This window comes from Galleria mellonella, unplaced genomic scaffold (genome assembly GCF_026898425.1).
Source record: "Galleria mellonella isolate WM207_F2 unplaced genomic scaffold, CSIRO_AGI_GalMel_v1 utg537, whole genome shotgun sequence".
Taxonomy (NCBI): Eukaryota; Metazoa; Arthropoda; class Insecta; order Lepidoptera; family Pyralidae; genus Galleria; species Galleria mellonella.
In genome coordinates this window covers 4,764,648-4,789,605 of record NW_026442112.1, presented here as the reverse complement: position 1 = coordinate 4,789,605, position 24,958 = coordinate 4,764,648, and the positions used below count along the sequence as shown (strand labels likewise).

The window sequence follows — 24,958 nt, the reverse complement described above, 5'->3', positions numbered from 1 at the left end:
TCTCTACCAATCAACCGCTAGGTAAGCAAAAAAATAAGTAGGTAGGTACATTTGTTACTAAAATATACATACATATTTATGTTTATCGTTATATTTATTAATTGTGTTGTTTTCCACCTATATTGTATAATACAAATAAAGTATACTCATTCATTAATAAATATAACTAAATATTATTACTACATATTCATATATACATAATATATATATATATATATATATATATATATATATATATATATATATATATATATATAAATGATGATAAATTATTCTTTATATATATAAAGATGACTGACCGGAAAACTTTTATAGGCTTTCTTCCGAGAGAATGTCGTCTGCCGAGGTCAGATTACACCTCGCCAACCGCCCCCAACTGGGACGTTGAGCGAACATTCATTTCTGACCTGTAACCATTACCATTGTCTCTTAACTGACCTTGAACTGTTTATGAAAAGAATATAATAATTATTTCTTAAACCCGTAATGGGTTCCATTTTGAAAAAATAAAATATGTTTAAAGTAACTACATCCCACCCAACAAACCGAACACACATCAATACAGACACAGCCACTTGGCAATAGAAATACTAGTGGGACAGAGGTACCCAAATGGACGACCTTCGAATGAATTAGCCTTTGATTTTAAAATAAAAGTAAGCTTTTTTTATACTAGTTAGAATGGCAAACAAGCTGACAGCCCACCTGATACCCGACGCCTATAGACTGGAGCAGTACCATGCACATAACAGAGTATACTGTTTCGCCCATGATACCCCCCATGCGTTGCCATTCCTGAGGACTGAGGTGTTATTCCTCTGTACCCTGTAAATTCACGCCATACTCCCACCCTTCAAACCGAAACACAGCCATGCAAACACAACTGCTTCACGGTTGAAACACGAATGGGACAGAGGTACCCAAGCAATCGACTTTTGTACAAAGTCAACCCATAAGTGAACGATGCCTCCGGAACTTATATTCAATAATCGTTTGCCGTCATTTTTCTGATGCTATATTCTTACCTCGTTGTTTTAAACGAAACCACATAAATCCCTACAACTAAATAATAAAAACAGAAAGAAATATTTTTATTCAAATAAACTTATATTTAAGCATTTTCGAATAGTCATTTTTTCATTACCGCCCATTCGGAACGCAATTTCAGCCGAGAAAAACGGGCAAGAAACTCAGCTGTTGTTGCATGAATTTGTGTAAATATAAACTACTAAGCAGTATCAGATCATGAAATTTTAAATTTATACATATAATACATAATTAAAACAAATCAATTATATAACTCTGTTACAGTATCCAGAACAGACCAATGTTTACAGGCAGCACCCGTTCACGATATGACGCATTGCAAACCATATTTTAGCACAATAAATTTTATAGTCAATCTCATAGCTAAATTATAGTAACCTCATACTACATAATGGGGGGAAAGGGATTGTTATAAATGGGGTCATTACTATTTATTTATTTATTTAACACTTTATTGCACCAATATAACAGGATTTGTTGAACAATTTTCAATACGTATAATGTAGTACAAAAGGCGGTCTTATTGCTAAGCAATCTCTTCCACGGGTAGGTTCCTATCAGGTCGACCTCCACGGAAACCATCGTGGCTAATTCTAGTTGAATTCGTCAAGATGAGCTAACTGACCTGCTTTTATCCTCATCAGTCATCTATCACTGGTGCCCCACCATTGTATACCAATAGCGCAGACGGGGTTACCATACCATTATCACCCATTAAAAAACATACTACATAACGATTATAGTATCCACACATACCACAGTGAAAGAAAACATAACTTCAAACTCGAAATATTTTTTTTTAATAAACTAGTTGAGAATCGTAAAAACGTGTTAGTAACCTCAAGATGGAGACTGCACATTTTTCATCACTTAGATACCTATAAATAAGCGAGCTTATTTCATTCTTGTCGACAGCCACGATACAATAAATTCCCGCTAATAGGTTTAAAAAATGTCGGTAAGTGCTTGGTTTAATTAAAAAAGTCAATGTAGCCGGATAATTGAGATAACGTCATTATTTAAAAAAAAATATTTCATTACATGGTGAAGTAAGAATATAGTGTATCACCACACGTTTTCATCACCAGGATGTTATAAAGTGGCTGAGGGTACAAAGCAGCAATAGATCTGTACAAGAGCAAAAAGATTAAAAATAAAACCTTATAGTAAATTCCTAATTTGCATGATAACTGTAGCAATATGTTAACTGGGGAGAAAGGGATTGTTAGTAATGGGGTCTAACTTTTTTTTATACAACTTAGAATGGCAAACAAGCTGACGGCCCACCTGGTGGAAAGTGGTAACCGTCGCCTATAGACATGAGCAGTACCATGGACATAAGTGACCCATTGTCAGCAAACATCGTAGTTAATTCTAGTGGAATTCCTCGCAATTGGCTAACTGTCCTGTTTTCATCGTCCTTCACTGGTGCCCCGACAGTGTATTCCGATAGTGCAGGCGGGGTTACCATTCCATTATCTCCAATAAAAAAAAAAAACACGTTAACTGTGTAATATCCCCTTTTGAAAGAAGGAAGAAACCAAAAAACTCATGCCCAGCAGATAAAGTAAATATCATTATTACTATCACATTCATCATTTCAGCCATTACTTGTCAGTTGAATATAGGCCTTCTACTTAGACGGTCATAAAGATTCATCTGGAGCTACCTTCATCCTCCAACTTGCTGCTACAGACTTAAGGTCATCACTACATCTAATATAGATACAGAAAAACATCCAATCAATTTAGTAACCTCTCTTTCCATTTGGTTATCTGTTCCTCATTTTAGCACGTGCATTGCCTAAGAACAAGGAATTACATAGAAGGAATGATGCTTATCTTTCTTCAATAGGACCCTGACAGCGTTAACTTATAGCACATGTGAGGTTATCATTCCATTTACATCCCTTTAAAAAACTATTGTGAAACACTATTAAGGTCATCTAAGGCACAGTGTTGAAGTAATTATAATGATAAGGTATTTATTTGAGTAAACGTAGAAATACGAGAAACGTATACTTAATCTGTCTTATTAATAAAAATATCATATTCCTAGTTTAATTCAACTTTACACTTGGACTTAGCGATCCACGAATCCGAATGATTTTGTTATTCGAATAATTAGTAATTACTAATTTTATTATTCGGCTACAAAATTAGTAATATACTAATTTCTGTATCCGAATGATTATACTAATTAGTAATTAATTACAACAAAGTCCTTTGTCTGAATCTGTTTACTACAAAATTCATTCCACAGTCTGTTCATTCCAAGTTCCATTACCACTACATTACCATCTTAGTAAAAAGGACGACGAAAAGAAAGAAAAAATTAAATTTTTACCTAATTTAAATTGATAAACACTTATACCCATTGAAAAATTAAGACATTTCAACGATCGGGTCGACTCGGCTATGTTCGTGTCGACTCATAATTCAATGACTACTAATGAATGATATTAATAGTTGAATAATATTAGTAATGAAACGACTTTAGTAGTCTACTGACATTACTAATCAGGCGAAGAAAATTTGTAGTCAAATGATTTAAAAATCATTCGAATAATCTGAATGATTTGCTCAGTCGAATAATTAGTAATCGAATTAATAAAGTCGTGCATCGCTGCATGGACCAGTTAATTCTAGATTAAACATATCATCATAAATAACTTCGTTTTGGCACTGTTATTAATAAACGTGGAACAACCTCGGAATAACGTCCTAACCAGTAACAAACCAACCCGTATTAATTAAAAACAAAAATAATAAATTAGTGAAAGAAACCGAAGCTATTCTGACAGTGACAGTATATTGAGTTAAATTTGACATTCGCAACTGTCAACTGATAATACACTGACATTGGACTGATGTAGATGTCATCGCGTATTTGCCAATTTCTTGGAACTGTATACTTTAATTAAAATAATTATATTATACAAAAAAGAGCAAATAATTGATATCACTGACTAATAATATAGCATAGCATAAATAAATTGCTAAATATGAATTAAAAAAAGTCCCCAACAATGGTAATGGATGAGGGATAGGGGGATGTATAAAATCACCTCCACAATTTTATATAATTTAAATCCTCAGCCTCCAGCCTCAAATCATTGTTCTAACTAAAAAAAAAAATACAAGTTAAAAACAACGTCAAGACAGCAAACAAATAAAAAGTTCCTATGCAGAAAGGAAAGAAAGAAAATGAATGAAAGACAATTATGCAACCGAACTATAAAATAACGCTAACGGATCCTTTCAAATTACACCCTTATTCCAATATTAAACTACCTGATGACAGGGTTTTACTTTTTCTCCGAAAGTAACGTTGGACTAGCTTACTTCTTCGTTATTTCCTGTTTATTAATACAAAAATTTGCTAATATTGACTTGTTACTTGGAGTAAAATTTATCTGGCTATCATTTCAGCCATTATCCGTCCACTGCTGGACATAAGCCTCCCCCATAGACTGCCATAAAGAACGGTTCTAAGCCACGTGCATCCACTGACTCCCTGCAACGCATTTCAGGTCGTCACTCCATCTAGTGGGGGTTCATCCTACACTGCGTATACCCGTACATGGTCGCCACTCAAAAACCTTTCTTCCCCATCGGTTGTCGGTTCTTCGAGCTGACTTTATGTTTATTAATAATAATTATTAAGAGGGAATAGGTAATTAATTCATTTTTTTTAATAAGTGTATTATATAAGGAGGGGGAGAGGGAGACCGAGACATAGTTACATCAGGCAGATCAAGGAAGGAGTTGGTGTCGTGTCGTATCAAGAGGTGAAGAGACTCGCTAAAAATCGTAGTGACTGGCAAGAGCTCCACCGACAGAAGCGCAGCTCTTAAATAGGATAGATAGATAGATTATATAACAACCAAATTAGAAAATTATTTGAATGGAAACTTTTGAACTTTTATATTACATAGTTTTAAATATTCAACACAATCCAGCGTGTGTGTGTGACGACCACAATGGACTGCAAAGTGCAGTCTATTCTGGAGTGAGGCTGACCGCATTTTATGGTGCTCATGCATTAAGACCACGCTCGTTTATACAAACATATGAAATATCTACAGTGATCTATTTTCTAAATTCTCTTTAGAAATATCATAAATAAACGTTTCAAGTGTGTTAATGGTCGCGAGTGCCGGCAGTTGCTATTTGGAGGAAGTGCAAATATTTCACCGAGAGGAAATATTTGTAGCGTCGAAAAAGAGAAAATTTAAATTTGATTGTCTATGTTTCCAACAATATTTTCAAGCAATTTAGATCATTGTTTTAGTTAAAAGTGGGGTTGGGATGAAATTTTAGTTTATGGCGGGTTGTACGATGGTGAAAATCTGCAGCAGGTATCAATCCGAACAATTCTTCAGAGCACTCCCCGTGATAAATTCGGTAGAAGATGCACAGAAATGCAACATCTCTACGCAGTTTCAGTAGGTCGAGTCGGACTGTAAGACGCCGATCGTCAACAATTCGAGCTGCCCGACTTTGAATGCGGTCTAACGGAAGGAGTTGGTACTGTGGCGCTACTGCCCACAGGTGAGAACAGTATTCCATGTGTGGCCTCACCTGAGCTTTATACAGTTTCAGGCGGTTTTCCGGCGTGAAATACCGTCACATATACATATAAATGAATATAAACAAATAGAGACTGTCTTCCTTTTAAAATATCACACAATTATACAATTGGACATTTGATCGAACATTTTAGACTTGAAATAACGACCTCACGCGCATACCTAACTTGTCTATTCTAATCAATGCTTATAAAAACTATGTAACTAACCAATTCTATTGTTTACACGGATCTTGTATAAAAAATGATAAAAAGGTTATCTCTGTATAGTTAAAAATCACACAAACTATTTATATCACACACAAGATAAAAAAAAATTATGTTGAACATTCGAATACTTCAATACTAGTTGGTCCGACGAGGCAAATTGCCAAATCCAAAACAATTCACATGCATTTTATAATAAGAGCCACCGACCCAAAATGTGTATCAATTTAGCTACACTATAAGTATTTTTGTCACGAATTGTTTTCGATTGCTAGGTCGACGCTCCACGATAATTTTACAAGTGCAACACAAAAACGATATTAGCATCTTCTATTTTTTTTTAATGGATGATAATGGAATGGTAACCCCACCCGCGCTATCGGTATACACCGGCGGGGCACCAATGAAGGATGATAGGTGACGAGATGAAGTAGGTCAGTTAGCCCATCGTGACGAATTCAACAAGAATTGTTCACGATGGTGTCCAGGGGGAACCGTGTGGGGGTCGACCTAATAAGGTATATTGCTAGCAATGGGGCTGTCAAACTCCACTGCTAACAATCCCTTTCCCCCTTATTAGCATCTTTTGATTTAAGGGCTTCAAAACGAGGCAGATTCTGAATTTGACTGCACTTTATATAATGTGGTATGACAAACAAACTGACGACAAGCCTTCTGTATAGGTAACTTCGTTCTACTCGTGTTTGAGTACAGTACGTTTGGGGGCACTAAACAGTTGTACTTGCAGTGCTGTGTTTCGGTTTGATCGATGAAATATGTTAGTGAAATTACAGAATACAGAGTAATGACAATACAGAGACGTGCTATAGGCGTACCGTGTATTCTACGATGTTCATATCTATTGGCAACGATTGCCATTTTCCATCAGGTGGACCATCAGCTTGTTTACCATTTTAAGCTACGAAAAAACAAACTAAACTTACTGCTGCTCGTGTGAGAGTATCGCCATCTGGTGTCGAGTTTATAGATCGCTTTCATTAACACTAAACTACCCTAAATATTATATTATGTCAATGTAAAATGGAGCAATGTAACCATAGACTATTTAATCATCTAAGCCATTATCCGTCCACTTCCGAACATAGGCCTCCCCTATAGCCTGCCATAATAAACAATCCAGAGCCACCTGCATCCACTGACTTTCTGCAACGCACTTAAGGTCGTCACTGCATCTAGTGGGGGATTCTCCTATACTGCGTTTGACCATACGAGGTCAAGAAACTTTCTTCCCCATCAATTGTCTGTTTTTCATTTTTTTTTATACTACTTAGAATGGCAAACAAGCTGACGGCCCACCTGATCGAAAGTGGTAACCGTCGCCTATAGACATGAGCAGTACCATGGACATAACAGAGTATACTGTTTCGTCCATGATACCCCACATGCGTTGCCGTTCCTGAGGACTCAGGTGTTATTCCTCTGTACCCAGTAAATTCACGCCATATCCCATCCTTCAAACCGTAACACAGCCATGCAAACACAACTGCTTTACGGTTAAAACACGAATGGGATAGAGAGTGACCATGTACAAAATCAAAGAAAAGGAAGTCTTCCTTTAAAGTTCAACTAAAAATAACACCAACATTCCTAAGATTGCCTACTTCTGTACATTATAATGTATATAACATTATAAAACACACAACAAAAGCAACGCACGCTCCAAATGTTTTGAATAACCGAACATTCTGAAAATAACAGCGCTGCAGCGAGACACGAATTGTTGGAATGTGCAAATTGTACGTTATTTGTAGAGCTACGAGACATAACAACTTGTAGGCGGAGATGCAGTGTGCTGACGTTGTACTCTCCGCTCGGTTACACGCATTCACGAGCTGGCTCTGACCGTTAACCATCAGGCGGAGCGTATGCTTCATTGTCCCCATCTTAATGGCATTCACCAAAACCTCTCATTAGCCTATTAAAATTCAACCTATTTTAATGAATTTTTATTGATTTTTAAGAAAGATTGTTTTTATTTATTTCAACTTGAAGCAAGCTGAAGTGGCAATGGGCTGGTCACATAGCTCGAAGAACCGACAACCGATAGGGAAGGAAAGTTCTTGGGTGGCGACTCCGTACGAGCAAGTTCAGTGTAGAACGACCCCCACTAGATTGAGTGACGACCTGAAATGCATTGCAGGAAGTCACTGCATGCAGGTGGCTCAGGACCGTTCTTTATGGCAGTCTATGGGGGAGGCTTATGTCCAGCAGTGGACGGATAATGGCTGAAATGATGGTGATCCTATATGGATTCCGTTTATTTTGTTTTAAGGCACGAAACGCTAAAAAATAAAACAGCATTAGCCAGTTTAGCTAGTAATTATCTACCTATATTAATATTACAAAGAGGAAAGATTTGATCGTTCATTTGTTTAATGTATAAACTCGAGAACTACTCAGCCGAATTTAAAAAGTCCTTTACCTATAGAAAGCTATATTCTCAGCGAGTAACTTAAACTATATATTATTTTTGAAAATTCTATCTACTTGTGCGAATCCGGGCTGGTTCGCTAGTATATAATAATAATAATAAATTTATTTGCATTACACCACCAGAGGGAGACTTTGTACAAAAGTCGATTGCTTGGGTACCTCTGTCCTATTCGTGTTTCAACCGTGAAGCAGTTGTGTTTGCATGGCTGTGTTTCGGTTTGAAGGGTGGGGATATGGCGTGAATTTACTGGGTACAGAGGAATAACACCTGAGTCCTCAGGAATGGCAACGCATGGGGGGTATCATGGGCGAAACAGTATACTCTGTTATGTCTATGGTACTGTGTATGCTTATGTCTATAGACGACGGTTACCACTTTCCATCAGATGGGCCGTCAGCTTGTTTGCCATTCTAAGTTATATAAAAAAAAATAGGATAGGTATCGGTAATCTTATATTACATAGTTTCAAGTCTATTCAGCCATTACAGAATAGCATGCAAATGTCACATTTTGATAGGAACTGATTAATTTATGCATCGACAACTATATTAGATATTTATACATTCTTTTTTAAAAAAAATTCGTCTACAGAGTAAAAGCTTTTGCTTAGTAACCATTTACGTAATACAATTTTAAATTTATTTAATGGAAGTTCCTTTATATCCGTAGGTATATTGTTAAAGATTTTTAAACACATCACATAGGAATTTCTTAATAAACGGCTTGTTTTAGGAATTGTATTGGTCACTAGTTTTTTAGGGTATCTTGCGCTTCTTCGTATTTGCTCTTTTGTTTCTGTAAACATGCGCTTATTTAATTTAACAAATATACCCGCTTCAAGTATATACAGACTGGGAACAGGTAATAAATTTAGAGACTTGAAATAAGGTCTACAAGACCTGAAGAATAAATAAAAGTATGATTGAAGCAAATACAGTTTAAATCATCTAATTGCAATCAATTTGAATGCGATAAACGTCACAGCAAAACAATTGTACATTACTTTTACAAAGAAGAATGCAGGCACTCCATAGCAGTAAGTTTATTACATAATTATATGGGCGATAACAAACAAAACTACAATCAACAATACAAGAGAGTTTACGTGTTAGTAGACACAATAATGGGCACAAACAAACACACAGATAAGCGTTCCCGGCGGCCATTGTCCATTATTAACACTCTACGGAAACTCTTGTTAATCATATCGTCTCAATTCAAATATCATTAATTACGCTTTAATTGTAACTACTTTTATAGTAATACTAAATTATTTTAACTCGTATAAATTTTTATTTTATTTTCAAAGGAAAGTTTCAATTCCTAGGTATTTTTAGTAACGCTTTTGCATCGCGAAACTCAAGTTATTTATTTATTTTATTTATTTATTTACACATACAATAAACAAACCTTTCATTTAAATAATATCATTAGTTAATTATACTCGTTAATTGAACTGAGTTCAATTATTCTTACTATATATACTATATAAATTTTTAATGTAACTTAAAAGTAATGCTAATAATTTAATCACAATTTTTATCATTTATTCGTTTTATTAATCTTCTTAATTAATTTATTAATACGTACTAATTTAATTCCATTCATTAATGTTTCTCTAACACATCCATCACCACCTAGATGTGGTTATGTCATTGGATTTTCTACTTCTAAAAATCCACGCAATCGCAGTAGCGGGCAACAAGCTAGTTATGAATAAAAAAATCCATTTTAAACATCAGATATAAATAATTAGAATGGCAATTATTTTAAAAATGTTCACCATTTATTTTACATTTTGTACAGGTGAGCAGAGGGAGACTTTGTACAAAAGTCGATTGCTTAGGTACCTCTGTCCCATTCGTGTTTCTACCGTAAAGCAGTTGTGTGTTTCGGTTTGAAGGGTGGGATATGGCGTGAATTTACAGGGTACAGAGGAATAACACCTGAGTCCTCAGGAATGGCAACGCATGGAGGGTATCATGGACGAAACAGTATACTCTATGTCTATTATGTCCATGGTATTGCTCATGTCTATAGGCGGCGGTTACCACTTTCCATCATGTGGGCCGTCAACTTATTTGCCATTCTAAGTTGTATAAAAAAAATAATTCTTTAATTATATTTATATAGTAAAAACAAGGGGAGGCCTAAGTTACAGTAAAAAGACGACTGATACGATGAGTTTAAAAAAAAACCATTACATTGTTATCCAAAAAAAAATTCTACCTACGATAACCGTAACACTAAAATTGTTGTCGGAATTTTGACGCTGTTAAACATACGAGACAATGGATAGACATGGTAAATGATTGGCAACCATTTTGGCGCCAAAATCGCATTAACAGACATTTTATAGAGTTATTAGTAGTGATATACAGGCGTAAGACGGCCGTTCCATTTTCTAATATGTCCCACAACGTTCCACATTCAAATATATATTTTTTTTATAGAAAAAAAAAAGACAATAGCGCATCACGTAAATATCGGTTGCAACACGGCGCGGTGTTATTTTAAAAACATAACTAGTCGAAAGTGGACGAGAGCTTTCAGCTATTTTCGTTTTATTATGGGGTTGTGGTAAAAAAAATGTGTCTCCAGCATTTCCAGTGGACGCCAGTAGTGTCGGTTCGGTGTTGACGCGATGTGGACGTGCGCCGGAGTGTTGTTTCTGGTAGCGGGCGCGTGCGCGATCACGCGGGACCAGTTCTACCCGTACGGGTCAGGGCTGGACCAAAGGTTGCCTAAGGGCAACGAGGTGCCCTCCCCTGAAGTGACTTTGAAAGTACCCATCATATTCTACGGAGAAACGTACGGGACCCTTTTCGTAAGTTTTTTTTTTTTTTTTTATTAACTAACTTTATCTTAAAGCCGGATCTTATACAGACAGACAGGAAGTAAGGTCAAGAATGCGTCTATTGCTAAAATTTGTTTTGTTTTATGCATTATTATTTATTAATTGACTTTTAATTGACATTTAGTTGAATATCATTTGATATCGTATTCTAAATATTATTTTTATATAAATACGTAAAAGAAGTAAAAATTTAAGTTTTTTTAATAATATTAACTACTTGCATTATATTTTAAAGCGGTTTATTTTTGTTAAATATTGGCGCTTTGACGGCTCTACCGATTGTCATGAAATTTTGCATATATATAACATGTGGGATAGAGTACTTTTTATTTTGTAGTCAGTTCTGGATATTAATATTGTGATAATTGCAACAAACAAACTTGTGGTCTGTAAATTTTTCTGTCTTGACCAATGAATGTCAAAAAAAAAGGAGAAAATTCGAGAGAGAATTAGGTGTTTTTATCTATTACTATATCCCATTGCTTCGCCCGGATTAATCAATATATAAAGTATTCTAAATGCTAAGTTAACATACAACCTACCTGTGTAACAAAATTACATTTAAATTTTATTCAGTAGTTTTTGCGTTAAAAAATAACAAACACCCATCCGTCGTTACAAACTTTCGCATTTATTATATTATTAGGATTAAGACGATTCCTACTTTTTATTTTATTGATATTTATTTTTTTAATAAACCAGATAAAGTATTTCAAACTCAATCGATTCGTACACATGATGGGATACCATGGACGTCACAGTGTACCATGGCGTTATTGATATCTATAAGCGACGGTTAATACTTAAAGCAGCTTTTTTTCGTTTCTAGCGGCATAAAAAACTTAAATAGATTTTAAATTGAAATTTTAAATGTGTATTACTATTATTATTAGATAAACTCTAATTATTTTTTTATATAATCTAGTTATCTGATAAGTATTTATTTATATATACCAGATAACTAGATTCGAACTTAGGTATGGCACCTAGAATATACAATAACTTACCTAAATCCCTCACAGACATATATGACATAAAAAAATATAAAACTAAACTGTATGAATACCTAGTAAACAGAACATACTATTCAATCGACGGTTTCCTCGGAGATAAATGCAATAAATTTCCTTAATATTATGATTTTTTACTATAAATGTGACATTGTTGATTTTTTTTTTTTATATAATTTCTTATCTTATAAAATTGCGAATCTGTATACCTCGATAGATGGGGTTGATCATAGAGGACTTATATTGTTTTACCATCCATTGTTACCTATGTATGACAATTTAAATAAATAAATAAATAAAGAACTCAACTGGGTACAGAGGAATAACATCTGAGTCCTCAGGAATGGCAACGCATGGAATGTATCATGGGCGAAACAGTATACTCTGTTATGTCCATGTTACAGCTCATGGCTATAGGCGACGGTTACCACTTTCCATCAGGTGGGCCGTCAGCTTGTTTGCCATTGTAAGTTACATAAAAGAAATAGTTTTTTATAAGTTTCTTTCATTATTGTAATACCTATATTCATATAGCTAGCTAACCCAATGTTGTTATGCCCTCTTCTGCCACCTACCGGCTACTATTTTTCGGCATAAAAACTATTATTATTGAGATTGGAGCAAACGATACACCTGTACAAAACTGCATGAAAATCGGTTAAGCTTTATAGATTGGAATTTAGATTTTTTATATATTAAATGAAAAAAATAGTTCAATATGATAATACAGTGCTGCCCATGGCACTCTAAATGGGCTGCCAATTCTAAAACCAAAACGTTTTGCTCCTTGTGTCAAAATCAGAGACTGAATTAGATATCTTGATCTGCAGACTGACACAACGCTCTCATTTTTATAGAAATAGTTTTTTAAGGATTTTTACCTTCTTCAGGTATATCAGCCTTATCGTACCCTGAAGTAATTTCTTAGATAAAGTTTTATCTACTTTCTCTATTCACGGAAAGAAAGGAATAGTTAAAATGATGTCATCACTCATTGATTTCCTATACAAAAACACAAAACAAAGAGAAGCTTCTATGTATTTCTATTGTAGATGCACTGAAGATAAAAACGATAAGTGCCAAGAATTCCGAAAATGATATAACCATTAACAAATTAACGATATTGTTTTTGGGAAGATAAAATTCTTTTTAATCTGTTCCAATCTTTGTTTAAAAATATTTACTGATTTTTAAAAAAATTGTTTCTCGTGGTTCACAAATAAAGATTGGTCGATCAAATTCATCATCATCATCAGCCTTTATCTGTCCACTGCTGAACATAAGCCTCCCCTTAGGAGGTTGCCACACTTGACAGACGGATTGGTAACCACGGTTAGGTGATTAGAGACGTTTTAAGAGAGACGCTGCTGCCCATCCCTCGCCCTCCCTTAGTCGCCTCTTACGACACCCACGGGAAAAGAATGAGTGGCCAATTCTATGCCGGGACCACACTCTACAATCGATCAAATTAATTTAATTCTAACTGCAATTTCTTCAAATGTAAGTAACATGTAATTATATGCATTTGTTTTATACCACTGAGGTGGCAAACAAGCATACGTACCACCTGATGGTAAGTGGTTACCGTAGCCTATGAACACCTGCAATACCAGAGATTTGTTTCTGTCCTTCAATTTGATAATTTTAGACACAGTACATTAATGTAATAATTTGTAATTATCATAATTGAAACCATGCGTCGTCGTTCCCGAGAATTATAACACCATAATCGCATGTAATTTCTCTGAATTCTTCTGGAAGTCGCTTAAAAAACCATTTCGCAGTCAGTGACCGCCGCTATCCAGCGATACGCCCACGCGCGTCCGTTTGTGCAGCGCACTGCAGCGATGCAGCTCGCTATCGCACCGCTATCTTTTGCAAATATTGTTTCGTTGCATTTTGGAACTAAAAATTTGTGTACCTACGTCGATCAAGTCATGAGCTGAGCCTAGTTCGACTGTCTTCGAAAATCTTGTGACGAAACGTGGTACCTGCATCAAAACAAGTTGCTAGTAAATTTCCTATTTGAATTATTTATTTATGATTGTGTACAATATTCTATAGAAACTCCATTAATTACAGGGTACAGAGGAATAACACCTGAGTCCTCAGGAATGGCAACGCATGGGGGGTATCATGGGCGAAACAGTATACTCTGTTATGTCCATGGTACTGCTCATGTCTATAGGCGACGGTTATCACTTTCCATCAGGTGGACCGTCAGCTTGTTTGCCATTCTAAGTTGTATATAAAAAAAAAATTTACCTAATAACAAAGGGCACAGACTGGGTCGCCCCTTCCTTTCCCATAGGCGTCGTAGGTGAAGAGAACTTAATGGTCAATAGATGGGCAGCAGCATTTCTTTTAAAACATCACCAAAGCCTAAAACCCCCCTAATAGAATGCCTATATTCAGCTATGGATGGATCAATCTTTAACTAGCCAGCATTCCACCTTCTTCTATAAATAAATATAAAAAAAAACACTAATACAAGTATGTAACATATACCAACATATACGTAAATTATTACAACATTATAATTTATAACGATCCTTAGCAACTTATAATCCATGGGTTTAGTTATTAAGATCATCTGTAAATAATTAGATGTATTCTACTTCAATAAAACTTAAAGTTATGTTGCAGTTAATTAAATAGCCAAATAACAAATCAATACGTGAATTAACATAATTGATTTTTGTTTTACACTGCTATTGGACATCAGCAAACTGTATTATGGTCATTCATTAACTGCTATTGGAAGAATATAGAGTTGATAATTTGAGTACACGTAAAATAATTTATTAAATTTTACTTTTAAGCTATAAAATTGATTAACAATAAGACTGTATATAGCTAAGTATTTTTTTTTACAACTTAGGATGGTAAACAAACTGACGGCCCACCTGATGGAAAGTGGTAACCGTCGCCTATAGACATGAGCAGTACCATGGACATAACAGAGTATACTGTTTCGCCCATGATACCCCCCATGCGTTGCCATTCCTGAGGACTCAGGTGTTATTCCTCTGTACCCAGTAAATTCACGCCATATCCCACCCTTCAAAGCGAAACACAGCCATGTAAACACAACTGCTTCACGGTTAAAACACGAATAGGATAGAGGTACCCAAGTAATCGAAGTGTCAAAAATATCCTTAATTTTAACTTTTCATTTGCCAACCTTAGTTTAAAAATATCGCTGTAGCAAACGGGCGAACGGACGGACAAAGACGCCTTATAAAGATTCCTCTTTCACCATTCTGTTAATGAACCTTAAAAATTATTGCTTACAACATGAATAGAACAAGCCGGAACGTTAGAAATTTGGTATTTTTATGTCACGAACATAATCAAAAGTCGAGACCTCTTCGTGTACGATAATAATAAAATGTCTGAATAGAGAGAGATAATGCTATCACCCAACAGTTTACATAACTAACGATGTGGCCACCAACAGTCATCGTTAGATAATGTCCCGATCTGCTAATTCTGTATACGAATACTTGACACCACGACCTCTCACTAATAGAATAGAATAGAATAGATTTTTATTGCTAACTGTGTACATACATATAGCAGTAACCATTGCTTTGAATTTGACATCAGTATCAACAGTTATACCCTATCGGGCATGCAACAATTTAAGAATTAATTAAATAATGTAAAATTAAGCTAACTAAATTAGATAATGTAAAAAAAACTGTCCACCGCTGAACGTAAACCTCCCCTTTAGTTGGTTTTGTCAGTAGCTGGCACGCTTGGCAGGCGAATTGGCAACCGCAGTTAGACTTTAGAGATGTTTTAAGAGAGACGCTGCTGCTCATCCCTCGCCCTCCCTTAGTCGCCTCTTACGACATCCACGGGATAGGAAGCGGTGTCCTATGCTATACCGGGACCATACGGCCAATTTGCCTGGTAAATCTAAGAATACCACCAAATATTTCAGCAATTTTCAAAAGGAAAAGGTTAAAAAACTCATCTCGTATTACATATTTACGGTGCCAATCTTTAGCCGTTACACCTACATATAATAAAAATTGTGTCTAGTTATACATATGTATACTTCTCTTCTTTACCTGTAAATAGCGGTGTCAGTTTCACAATAATTAAGAATTAGTATTGTAAATAGTAGGTATATAAGACTTATTGTGACAACTGTTTGTTGTAAAAATGGGTGCCAAATAAATGAAAAATTTCTCAAATAAAAGCGATAAAAACAGTTAAAAACTAATATCCGTTTAGTAATATTATGATGTGGTGACGACCATCTAAAATCGGAGGATAGCAGATACTCTCCCATCTAGACGAAGAAGGCCATCTGAAGTCTGCTTAATGGAAAGTTTTGCAATTTTACTGAATTTAGGTAGTGGTTCCCTACGTTGTAAGGCCGCAATCTCAGCAGAAAATGTCTCCGCTTGACATTGTCGCAATAAATGAAGCTCCGCAGACTTTTATATTCTAGATTTCTATCAAAGATAAGTCCACCCTTGCTCACAATATTTATAAGTGCATTAACAATGTAATTTACAAGTGCAATAAAGAATATATATTAAAAAAAATTGCAGTTTAAAATATCGATCAATATTGTTAGCAAATCTGGACTTGGTATTGACTATACCTAATAGTCACTATACTCGTGACTAAATTAAAAAGTAGATATACCCCTCCATTATATGTTATTTATTTATAATGTAACTTAAAAGCAATGCTAATAATTTAATCATAATTTTCAAGATTTATTCGTTTTATTAATCTCCTTTATTCATTTATTAATACGTACTAATTTAATTCCATTTATTAATGTTTCTCTAACACATCCATCACCACCTAGAAATGATTATATCATTGGTTTTTCTACTTTGTATGGCGTGAATTTACTGGGTACACAGGAATAACACCTGAGTCCTCAGGAATGGCAACGGAATGGAAATTGGAAATATGTATATAATAGTCAAAGGAACTTAGAAGACTAGGGCCGTAAAGGGAAGCATGGGGGGTATCATGGATAAAACAGTATATTCTGTTATGTCCATGGTACTGCTCATGTCTATAGGCGACGGTTACCACTTTCCATCAGGTGAGCCGTCAGCTTGTTTGCCATTCTAAGTTGTATAAAAAAAAAAAACCTTAAATCCACGCAATCGCAGTACTGCTCATGCTATAGGCGACGGTTACCACTTTCCATCAGGTGAGCCGTCAGCTTGTTTGCCATTCTAAGTTGTATAAAAAAAAATTAAAATCCACGCAATCGCAGTAGCGGGCAACAAGCTAGTTATGAATAAAAAATCCATTTTAAACATCAGATATAAATAATTAGAATGGCACTATTTTAAAAATGTTCACCATTTATTTTGTATTTTTACAGGTAAACAACTTTGGTATAATTTCCTTCAGGGCTGACATCCCATCGTTTTTAAATGCAGAATTCCCGCTGCCCTACCCATCCATAGCAGCATTCTACACCAACGTGGACACTACAGAATCAGGAACGGTCTACTATAGAGAAACAGATGAATCCCACGTGCTGTCCAAAGCAGAGGAAACAGTTCAGGACAATTTCCACGATTACTATGACTTTAAGCCTACCAGCGTCTTCATAGCCACTTGGATCGATGTTACATACACACGGAGAAATAACAATGAACGCCAACGCAGGAACAGCTTCCAAATTGCAGTGATCAGCAACGGTACCGAAAGCTTCGTAGAACTATTGTATCCCGATCGAGAAATACAGTGGATACAAAGAGAGCCCGAAGAACTGAGTCTGCCTGATGCTAAAGCGCAAGTGGGCTTCGTCGCCGAAGATGGTCGCGTTTATACAGTCAGAAATTCGGGTAGTGATCAAATTCGGAATGTTATCGCGTAAGTAGCCTCGTAACTAAATTATTTCAAATACGGTTACTGATATTAAGTATTTGATATATTTCTATTGCAGGTGGTCGAACACTCAAGAGCCTGGTAAATACGCTTTCCGTGTTGGAAACATACCTCCTGATAGTAATATTGCTGTACCCGATCAATACAACCAAACCGACATCGACCTCGAGGAAGAGTCTAAAACATGTGCTCAAAGTGGACCCAGCATCTGCCACATGCAGGCCCGTTGCGTCGATTATGAAGCTGGCATTTGCTGTCAGTGCAATGAAGGATTCTACGGCAATGGTAAATCATGCGTGAAAGATGATGTACCACTTAGAGTGCATGGGAAATTGAATGGTATCATAAACGGTGTGAATTTAAATGATGTAGACATACAAGCTTACGTAGTCGTCGCTGATGGCAGATCGTACACTGCGTTGTCTCTAGTACCGCCTGTTATCGGTAGCACTCTTCAATTTTTAACCGTTTTGGACACTACAGTTGGCTGGCTCTTCGCTAAACCCAGTGGTGGAGCTAAAAACGGTTACCAATTAACGGGCTCCTTATTTAATCACACTGCAGACATTTACTTTAGTGGAACAAATGAAATGATTACAATTAATCAAGAATATTTGGGTCACGATGTATTTGACCAGATTACAATAGAAGTATATGTGCAAGGGACGCTACCTGCTCTTTTAAACGAAACGAAGCTTGATATATCAGAATTCGAAGAACAATATACGATTGTCGAACCCGGTGTGGTTCGCTCGCAGTCAACTCGGAAATTTACCAACAGACTCACGCAACAGCAATACGAACAAAAGGTATCACAAAGTTTCACCTACAGCCCTTGCCGATTCGCACCAATTAGCGACGACGACAAAACACTGACTACAATGAAAATCACAAAGAACTATCTTGGCTATGAAGTCGGCGAAAATGTAGTTAGATACGGGACGAGTAACAAAATATCGCCGATAGGGCAACAAGATCCATGTATAGAAGGCCGGAATTCTTGCGGGCCGCATAGCTCGTGTGTAGTGCAAGGCGATACGTTCACCTGCGAATGTCAGTCAGGTTTCTCCAATATTTTCCACGAGGACTCCGTCGCATGCATCGATGTAGACGAATGCGCCGCTGGAACTCACAATTGTGACGTAAACGCTGACTGCTTCAACTACGACGGAGGATTTCAATGTGTATGCCGAGGTGGATTCGAAGGCAACGGCTTTACTTGCCAAACAACGTCGTTATGCAAAAATAAGAATTGCCATCCTAACGCTCAGTGTGCGTTAAACTACTTAGGAGAGCCTACATGTGTTTGTAAGGCTGGCTACACAGGCAACGGTATTCAATGTTGGCCTGTGATCCCGTGCAACAACGCCTGTTCTCCGGATGCCTCTTGTGTCATATCTGAAAAGACCAGAAGTTATGAATGTAGATGTCACGTAGGATATTCTGGTAACGGTTATTATTGCACAGAAGATGAGTATACTACGACGCCGACAGCACCTACAGTGACTGAGGCGGTTTACAACGAGACAATTGTGCTGCCACACTGTGACGACTCCGGCTGCGTTTGTCCAGCAGGTTATTCAAGTTACCGCGACAGTTTCGATAACGAATTATGCCACCTTGGTACCTATATACCTGATGTTGAAAAATCTACAAACGATACCACACGTAAGTTACTCATAAAATTTTAGTAGCATCTACCCATTGATAAATAAACAAATATTGGTTAAATCCAAGTATAACGAAATAATAACCTAGTAATATTTAATATATCAAAACACTAGAATAAACTGCAGTTTCCTTTTACTAGAACCTATTTCTGAAAAACATGCTTGAAAACAAATGCAGTTTACCTAAAACTTACTTTCATCTAGCATTATAGTCCCTCACTGCTCACCTTTCCATCTAAGTTTGTTTTTATAATCACGACCTCCATGGCGTTGTGGTTATGGAGATTGCTTCGATTAAAATATACTTATTAAATTCTCGATAAATCATAACAAACAACAGTGAAACTTTTCCAAATTGGGTCTGGTCTATATGGTTCCATGTTGTGTATGAAAGTGTTCGATTACTTACATTTTCATTAAGATAATCAAGCTATCATAATTTGAAAACAAAACAATTTCTCGTTATCTAATAATTATATTTGAATATTTTTTTGTAAATTTCATGTTCTAACAATAATTACCTATTTCAGTCAAGTGTTCACACGATGGCGATTGTCCTCCGAATGCAATTTGTTATTACACAAATACTAAGACACCAACAGAGGATTTAGGACACTGTGTATGCCCTGAAGGATACGAGGGTGACGCTTACGAATGTATCGAGCGAACTAGCTACGAGTGCCATTGCGGTCCCAACGGTCACTGCATCGATACACCGACTGGGCAGTACCTTTGCGTCTGCAACAGCGGCTACCACGGCGATGGCTACGAATGTCGGCCAAACTTTATCTGTAACAACGACTCCGATTGCGAATACAACGCAGAATGCCGTCTGGACGACACCAGCGGTGCGTACATTTGTCAATGCGTAGACGGCTACGTGAAAGACCAGAACGATGCCTGCATACCCGGCCAATTGTGCAACGGAGCACAATGCGTTCAGCACGCGAGCTGCTTGTACGACAACGAGATTAATGTCCACTACTGTCATTGTAATGACGGTTATGAAGGTGACGGCGTGTCTCAGTGTTTACCAGAACAAAGATATCCAACGGTCACGACGTGCAACGACATTAACGACTGCAGCATTGACGCTGTTTGCGCACCAGTCGAAAACACATACCAATGCCAATGCAGGGAGGGATACGTCGGGGACGGGTATACTTGTACTCTAGAAGAGAATTGTAGAAATACTCCAAATCTCTGCGATAGTCACGCGTCATGTTTAAAACGAGGTGATGAGTATGGGTGCGTATGCAATGCGGGATATAGTGGAAACGGCAGCATTTGTCAACTGAACCCAAGACAGACTGGCAACTTCATAGTAGTGAGTGACGGTGCATCTGTGTACCGCGTACCATTCCACATCAACTCTAGACAATATCCAACCCCAATAAACAGTGCTGTCTACCAAACAGCAGTAGGAATTGATATAGACTGTCAAAAAGGATCGATTTATTGGGGCGACGTGATTGGTAATAGCATAAAAAGTGCAGCGTATGATGGCTCAGGATTCAACTTTTACCTGCCAAACGGTAAGATTTAGTTGCTTATACCTACTATTAATGTATTGATATCTAGTACTATACTAAATACACATATTATTACAGACGTTAAAGCACCAGAAGGCATTTCTGTCGATTGGGCAGCAAGGAACATATTTTGGACGGACTCGAAGAAATATACAATTGAAGTTGCCAACATTGACACAAAAGTGAGGAAAGTATTATTCTCTGGAACAGGCATCAGCAATCCAAGAGGTATCGCCGTGCATCCAGAGAAAGGGTAAGTATTACAAAAAACAACAAAGTGATCTATAAAAAATCTCAAAATCCAAGTCACCTCGTAAACACATATCAATAATATTATAAAACGTGTAAACATTTTACAGCAAAGTATTTTGGTCTGACTGGAACCGTTCGGGCCCAAAGATTGAATGGGCAAACATGGATGGCACTCAAAGGGGCATTTTCCTGGACCAGAGCGATGTAAAACTACCTAACTCTTTGGCCATCGACTGGGCGAGAGACAGATTATGTTACGCCGACGCTGGTCTATTTGCAATCAAATGCGTGGGCATCGAAAACATGGAAAAAGTAACAGTTGCAACCAATTGCTCGTACCCCTTCGGATTGGCCATAACTGGAAACAAATTCTATTGGACAGATTGGAGAACGTAAGTGATACCTATCCGTACTATATTTGCGTGTAAAACATTAGTTCTTCTTTGTAATTAATGCAATTTAAAAAAGTTAAAAATAAATTGCTCTGTATAATATTAAATGCTGTTATCTCTGGGAGTCCAACGAACTCTATTCATAACTTCAACACTACTTAATTCATTGGGCATAATTATTAATATTACGCACAATACAGTACGTTATTATGATTACACCACGACACTCCCTCTAATTAGGTTACTGCAAGTTTTTATTTACTGCTAGTTGGCACGCTTAAATTAGATAATTTGATTTGAATAATCGAATTTGAGGAACAGAAGCAATTCCTGTGTATTATGTCCCATACGTTTTTCGACCGTGAAGCAGTTGTGTTTGCACAGCTGTGTTTCAGTTTGAAGGGTGGGATGTGGCAGTGAATTTACAGAGTACAGAGGAATAACACCCGAGTCCTCAGGAATGGCAAGGCATGGGGGAGTATCATGGTCGAAACAGTATACCCTGTTATGTCCATGGTTACTGCCTGTCTATAGACGACGATAACCACTTTCCATCAAGTGGACCGTCAGCTTGTTTGCCATTCTAAGTTGTATAAAAAATAAAATTGTAATTTTCATATTAGATATAACAGATATAGCCATTTTAAAAATCTGTATATTCACACACAGTTTCTGATACTTAGTTTATCGTAATATAATATCAATACTATAAATTAATATCGCAGAGCACAACATAGATTATATAAAATTTATTTTACCAGGTTACAAATAGAATACATAGACATTACCACCCAAGTGCGAGGCCATATAACGATCTCGAAGCCGACGAGGTTGTATGGCATAGCGGTGGCTCCTGACCAGTGCCCGCCAGCGATGAACGTGTGTCAGTACTGGAACGGGGACTGTCGGTCCAACGAGCTCTGTCTACCCAACGGACAAGGCAGCCGGACGTGTCTCAGGGGCGATGGGGTTTATGAAGAGAATCAAATCCTTTAGTTTATAAGCTGAACGTAATGCCACGTTTTGGTGGTAATGCTTACTTGTTAACACAGTACATTTAGACATACTGTCGATTTTCGACTAGCTTTAGCTTTATAGAACGCCATCTATGTCATTCAAAATTATCAATCAATCAATCAAGGGCTTGTCTTTGCCTGCCAGATGATGTGTGGGCGGGCGAGGTAGGGGCCTCGGGACGTACCCCATTACCCCGGCTTCTACTCCGGAGGCGACAACCTCCGGGTCGCTAGTTTTGCAGCCGGCATACACTGTTGGTCTGTGTATGCCGGCGTGGTGTCTCATAATTATAATGTAAAGAAACAAAATCTTATGTTAGGAATGAACAGATGGCGCTGTATGAAGTCGTAGTTAACCGATTATTCGAATGCTCCACATGTCGTATTTATTTTTGGTATGTCTGTATATGTATATACCTTGTCCATTTTATTATTTTTTAAATGACAACTTCCATAAAGCTATAAATTGTGAACACATACGTTCTTTTCGGTTATCACACCAGCTATTTTTGAAACAACAAATAATGGGTTACAGTACAGTGTCGCAGGCAGGAATTTTAATTATTCACATACAAATACGACGTTATGTTGTTTAAAATTATGTAGGAAATACATAAGAAATAATGACTAGTTTTTTTTTTTTTTTTATATACCACGAAGGTGGCAAAGCATACAGCCCGTCTAATGGTAAATGGTCGCTGTAGCCTATGGACGCCTGCAACACTAGGGGTATCACGTGCGCGTTGCTAACTTAATATACCCTTTTTAACCCAAATTGTAGTCTCTGGGAAAATACCTCGACAGGGAGCTGAGGATTTTTTACAGTAATAAAATGTACAAGGTGTAACCTATAGTATGATAGTTTATTATGTATCTACAGTCATACATAATTAACAAATCACAAAAAAAAAATACTTCAAGATTTTAGTACTTTAAAATAAGGTAAAAACCTTACTGCGACTGACAATTCCAAAGATTTTTAAATTCAAATAAAATAATGCCACAAAGTACAAGTCTTTACAATTTTTAATATGACTGTGTATACATCATTACTCTTTTAAGGGACTGTTCTATCTATGAAAATGAAAGACATTATTTTAGGCTTCCCATACAAACACTCCACGTCCTACTGTCAGTTTAGTATGGAAAGCTCTAAACTTGTTTATCGACCCATATTTCTTTTGAAAAATATTGAGTTTTACTGTTAAAATATTCTCTTAAAAGGTTGCTAATAATTCTGATTTCACCTGTACAAATTTCTAATACCTAAACTATGTGAAAATAAAAATATACGCCTAATAATATTATGTATGAACCTTACTAGGAATGTGTGTGAGATTTTAAATTAAATAATTTTGTACATAGAGTGTTTTTAATGTATAATATAAAAAAAAAAAAAACAATTATAAAACGTCAGCTCATATTTGATCAAATTACGCCAAAGTATTATACAGTCGTTTATGTGTAATGCAAATATCACAAAATAACATTTTTAAACTATTTTTTTTTTTTCTTTTATTTACTTAGGTAAACATAAATGTGTATTCTGAATATCAATTTACGTAGCTTTTTTTATTATTTATAATTTATTGACGCCAAAGCATTAAAGTTATTTATTTCATAATATTGAATTAGTTTAATTTCAATTAAAAGTCCTTAATAGCTAAAACAATTTAAATTTATTTATAATTATTTAGTACAGTTAGTAAATTAATTAATTAATTAGTAATTATTTTGTTAATTAATTAAATAATTCGTAGACAATATAATGAAGTCGCCCCTTCCTTTTCCATGGATGTCTTAAGGGATGTCTTAACAAAAGGGAATGTAATGATCGAGAGATGAACAGCAGCATCTTAAAGCATCACCAAAGCCAAACTGCGTTTGCCAAGGGGGAAAGGAATCGTTAGTAATGCAAACTACCAGTCCCATTGCTAGCAATATACTCTGCCAGGTCGACCTACACGTGGTCCCCCTTAGAAACCATTGTACTGAATTCCAGGTGTAATCATCACTATACGTGCACGAACAAAAAAAGTGCTCCCCAGCG

At 36.3% G+C, this 24,958-nt stretch overlaps 1 protein-coding gene across 1 annotated transcript; it reads left to right on the top strand.

Annotated features, from left to right (window-relative positions):
- The first annotated feature begins 10,803 nt into the window (after nt 1-10,803).
- Nucleotides 10,804-23,264, top strand: LOC113522349 (nidogen). The gene is made up of 7 exons (XM_026908023.3): nt 10,804-11,126; nt 17,535-18,031; nt 18,105-19,714; nt 20,247-21,251; nt 21,327-21,501; nt 21,608-21,892; nt 22,654-23,264. Exons 1-7 carry the CDS (start codon nt 10,944-10,946, stop codon nt 22,886-22,888), a joined length of 3,990 nt encoding a protein of 1,329 aa, XP_026763824.2. The 5' UTR covers nt 10,804-10,943; the 3' UTR covers nt 22,889-23,264.
- Nucleotides 23,265-24,958: the final 1,694 nt, after the last annotated feature.

What these genes read in the sequence shown, in the direction of transcription:
- LOC113522349 (XM_026908023.3), top strand. Translation starts at nt 10,944, where the DNA reads ATGTGGACGTGCGCCGGAGTGTTGTTTCTGGTAGCGGGCGCGTGCGCG. An exon ending in AAACGTACGGGACCCTTTTC is followed by an intron (nt 11,127 to 17,534) that starts GTAAGTTTTTTT and finishes GTATTTTTACAG; the next exon opens with GTAAACAACTTTGGTATAAT. An exon ending in TATTGGACAGATTGGAGAAC is followed by an intron (nt 21,893 to 22,653) that starts GTAAGTGATACC and finishes TTATTTTACCAG; the next exon opens with GTTACAAATAGAATACATAG.